The sequence below is a fragment of the Xenopus laevis genome, chromosome 3L (genome assembly GCF_017654675.1).
Source record: "Xenopus laevis strain J_2021 chromosome 3L, Xenopus_laevis_v10.1, whole genome shotgun sequence".
Classification (NCBI taxonomy): domain Eukaryota; kingdom Metazoa; phylum Chordata; class Amphibia; order Anura; family Pipidae; genus Xenopus; species Xenopus laevis.
Window position 1 is genome coordinate 47,623,450 of NC_054375.1, and position 4,811 is coordinate 47,628,260.

General features: G+C 41.3%; 1 protein-coding gene across 1 annotated transcript; it reads right to left on the reverse strand.

The window, feature by feature from the left end:
- Positions 1-1,654: 1,654 nt before the first annotated feature.
- Positions 1,655-4,091, reverse strand: gpr151.L (G protein-coupled receptor 151 L homeolog). Its single transcript, XM_018252147.2, has one exon. The coding sequence runs from the start codon at positions 3,814-3,816 to the stop codon at positions 2,551-2,553; it is 1,266 nt and encodes a 421-aa protein (XP_018107636.1). The 5' UTR covers positions 3,817-4,091; the 3' UTR covers positions 1,655-2,550.
- Positions 4,092-4,811: the final 720 nt, after the last annotated feature.

Genomic DNA, 4,811 nt, shown 5'->3' on the forward strand with positions numbered 1-4,811 from the left:
GATTATTGGTAATAAACTAGTCCTCTGTAATAGCAGCTGTCTGTGCTTGCCCCATGAAATGAATTGTACTTTAAGTCTACATCTGCAGCATGAAACCGTCTAGTTACCCACAATAACAACAAAAAACATAAACTCTACAACTAAGGAGTACAAAAGTTGTGCAATAGCAATCTACCTACAGAGAAACCCCATCTGAAAGATTAGAAATCACGTTAAAAGACTAAATGAGTTATTTTAAAAAAAGGGGAGCTAGAGCCATGCCTTGTAGGTGTATGTGGAAACCAATGCTGTGCATGAAGGAATAGACATAATTATCATCCATTGATAAATACACCTTTAAAATAAAATAAAATCCCTTCGGGATGAATAGAGGGTGGAGGAGTTTTTCTGTGCTGAGCTGTAATTTAACCCTTTGATGAATCTGCCCCTTAGTGTTGGAGACCCACTCCTGTGTATAGAGACCTGCAGAATGGAACTGGGCCAGTTCAGGAGCTGCATGTGGGGCACTCAAACACGAAGTTTAGGAAATTTTTCTGGAATTTACACATTTTGATGTGTGAGGACCATATCAAAATGTGTAAATTCTGGAAAAAATTTCCAGGAATGTAAAAAAACTGCCTATAAGGAACTGGAGAAAATGCAGTTAAATTAATGGGGTGAAACTGGGATTCTACTGTATACTGTACCTTGTTCTTGTGTTTGCTGCGTGCATTCTTCTAAAAGGATGGCTTGGCTCTACATAATAATGACACTGATATTCTGAGACAACCTACAACTATACAAAGTTCTTTTTTTATGGTTACCATTTTTTTCCCGCATTTTCAAGCAGACTCTCTAGATTTGATGCCAGAATTGTACACTGAAAAATGAATACATAGCTTGATAAAGAAGTTGTGTTTTACACAATGGGGGCCTGCTGATAAGACAGTGATGTGTGTGTGTGTGTCAATTAATTTATTTTTTTTATTACGTGCAGCTACCTACGTCATGAACACTGCTTTCCTAAACTGGAACTGGCCCTTGCACACACATCCTTAAAGGACAAGGAAAGCCTTTTTCACTAGGGTGTACCAAAATGTTAGGCATACCCCCAGGGATATAGATTGTTTAATTGGATATTGAATCATATGCACCAGCTTGTAACTACCTTGCAAAACACTGTATTTACTCTATTGCACACGTCTGCGAATAAGAATCCACACTAGGGAAGACTGGGATACTAGGAAAATGGTGCATGGGTTACAGTGTAGTTTTCTCCAAACACAGGCACCAGCTTAGAGTAGAAACTTGTAGATTTATTTAACATTTTGCCACCCCCAGTGAAATTTGCTTTCCATGTCCTTTACTAATGCACTGAGCCTGGGATTTTCCCCTTCTGTATTCATACCTCTACATACAGCGCTGTGGAATATCTTGGCGCTCTAAAAAGACATAATAATAAAAATAATACAATAGTATATCCCTTTTATTCCTAGGATTGTTGTGTATATCTATACGCACACAAATGACTTGACCTCTACCCAATTAAAGCTCAGAATAATGGAGGGTACAGTGAGTTGCACTGGATGGCAGTGTACAATATATAATACAATGTACAATATATAATATGTGTGCAAGGAGAGTGTATGTATTGTAAATAAGTACTGGACCTTCATTTCTTTTTAAATTCTCATTTTATTTGAAATGATTTTAGTCTTACAGGTGGCCCTGTCCCTGAAAAAAGTCTGTGTATATTGAGTAGCCCCATGTAAGACTTGGGCAAATATATATATATCTGTTATAAAACATCCATGTCAAGGCACAGACAGTAACCACTATGTTGAACAAATACAATTTAATAGGCAGAGTTGAACTTTTAACAATTGAGATGTTGAAAGTCACGATACACCACGTTGTACACATGAGACATCTGGGTGCTGCAAATACAGGGATTTCAATGCAGCTTTCTGCCCCCAACATCAGTAATTCAGGGTATAAGAATAGACAGGTGTGGGATCCGTTATCCAGAAAGCTCTGAATTACAGAAAGGCCTTCTCCCATAGACTCCATTTTAATCAAATAATTCAAAATATATATAAAAAAAAAAATATTTTCATTTTCTTAAGAAAACGGTGCCATGTACTTGATCCAAACTAAGATATAATAAATCCTTATTGTTGACAAAACAATCCTAACGCTTACGTTATTTATTTTTAGTCGATTTTAGAGTATGGAGATCCAAATACCAGAAAGTTCCATTATCTAGAAGACCCCAAGCATTCTGGATAACAGGTTCCCTACCTGTACTCACATGAAGGCAACTTGCTTTAGGGAAGTATCTTCTTCCATCTGATGGGAGTAACACCTTTTATTGTCATGTATTCATTTATGCTCCCCCCCCAACTTCAGGATGTAATTAGGAAGTTGAGAAAGAATTACATTTCCTTAAACCCCATAAATATATATAGATATATGTGTCACATAAAGTCATTTAGGTTATCAAAATAGAAACAAGCTTATGAGCAAGTTGAATACAAACTAATACAACATATAGTGGAACCCCGGTCATTTTCAGTTAGTTGAGCTTGGGTTCCCTGACCCAACCGGCTGCTCCTCTTGGTGTTCCCATGGAACAGGGTCATTGTCTTGGTCAGTCAAGTGGGTTTCTCTCTCGTTCCAAAACTGCTCCACATCAGGCAGGACAGGATTGTCTTTACTTTCCTGGCTCCCAAAGTTTTGCTGGGAACAAGACTGCTCCTCAAGACCACCAGTGCTGTGCTTGGGCGAGGGGGAGCTCTCTGGAGGAATGTCAGATGGTGCAGTAGCCTTCTCTTGAATACCAGGTGCCACCACAGATTTCCTGGAGGCCAAATGTTTCCAAATATCCTTGAAACTTTCTTTGAACTCATCCGACATGACCAGAAAGATCAGAGGGTTTATAGAAGAGAGGGAAAACATAAGGATCTGAGCTAATACCTTGAAAGCTTGAGGTGGGGATGGACCACTTGGGGTCTGGTGCCAAACCCAGAGCCATGAGACCCACTCAGGGAGCCACAGGATGGCAAAGGTGACAGTGAGACTAATAAGCATGATAGTAAGCCTCCTGGATCTTATCTGGTTCCTGAGGTTTTGGGTTTTGGTGCCTCTTCGCTGGCAGTGCCCATAAGCTCTCCAGAAATAAAAGAAAGCCAGAGTAAAAGGGATGCAGTAGACAAGGAAAGGATAGAACTTGACAAAGATTGCCATCATCTCCTGGGCATGTGGGGGTACATCCATGATGCAGGCAGGGGAACCATCAATTTGTTTGGTACCAGTGAAGATCCACTCGGGCAGGGGCAGGAGAGCAGAGAGCAGCCAGCTAGAGAGGAGAACTGCACACACTGTCTGCTGCTTGATGTTGACTTGTTTGGCCGGGTTACTGGCGTACATGAAGCAGGCTTTGGACACACAGGCGATGCTCATGCTTTTGGAGGACATACACGCGTGAGAGAACCAGTCGGCCGTTTTACACAGCAACCAGCCGAAACTCAACGGGGTCCTGCTGTAGGCGGCGGCTTTGAAGGGCGCGGAGAGAGTGAGGAGCAGCAGGTCGGACACACACACGTTGAGGATGAGGGAGTGGATGAGGGAAGGCTTGGCTCTCCGGCCGTTGTGCAGCAGAATTCCGATCACACACAAGTTCCCGGCGATTCCACTCAAGCAAATGGCAACCAGGACGCCGGGGATCACCAGGGACCATTCTCCTGAGTCCAAGGGCTGCAGTCCCCCAGCATAGAGCGGAGGCGGCTTGGCCAGGGAGCTGTTGCTGGTGCTGAAATTGCCTCCGACTTTCTCCATGTCCCTGGGCTCAGGTGAGTTTCCCCGCAGCGCAAGCAGAGCAGAGAGCGGCCGCTACACGGGGCATTTGAGAGGCTGCACAGCGAGGCGCTACTTTATATACTCGTGTGACTGACAGCGGCAACTCTCAGCCTATTGGACAATTCACATTTGCAAGTCTGATCATTACACGCACTTATCATTAGTTTACTTACTACTGGATCACCCAGTGGCCGCCGATTACCCTATGATTACGTAGTGTTTGCCTTGTTCTAGCGGGGCAACTTTATCCCAGTCACTCCCCTTCAGCCTGTCATTAACTCATTAACTCACCCGGGGACACCGCGGCGCTCATACAGTATGTGTCTGCTGCTGCCTACACAGCAACGGGTATGGGACAGGGAGCCATGTCTGTCTGTCCTGTATGACTCTCTCTCTCTCTCTCTCTCTCTCTCTCTCTCTCTCTCTCTCTCATTCTCTATCATCTATCATATCGATCTGTCAGTCCCTCTCTCTCTCATCTATCGGTCTGTCTGTCTGTCTGTCTGTCTATCTATCTATCTATCTATATATTATCTATCTATCTATCTATCTATCTATCTATCTATCTATCTATCTATCTATCTATCTATATATTATCTATCTATCTCTATCTATCTATCTATCTATCTATCTATCTATCTATCTATCTATCTATCTATCTATCTATCTATCTATATTATCTATCTATCTATCTATCTATCTATCTATCTATCTATCTATCTATCTATCTATCTATCATATATCCATCCATCTATCTATCTATCTATCTATCTATCTATCTATCTATCTATCTATCTATCATCTATCTACTCTATCTATTATCTATCTATCTATCTATCTATCTATCTATCTATCTATCTATCTATCTATCATCTATCTATCTATCTATCTATCTATCTATCTATTATCTATCTATCTACTCTATCTATTATCTATCTATCTTTCTATCTATCTATATATTATCTATCTATCTA

What these genes read in the sequence shown, in the direction of transcription:
- gpr151.L (XM_018252147.2), bottom strand. Translation starts at nt 3,816, where the DNA reads ATGGAGAAAGTCGGAGGCAATTTCAGCACCAGCAACAGCTCCCTGGCC.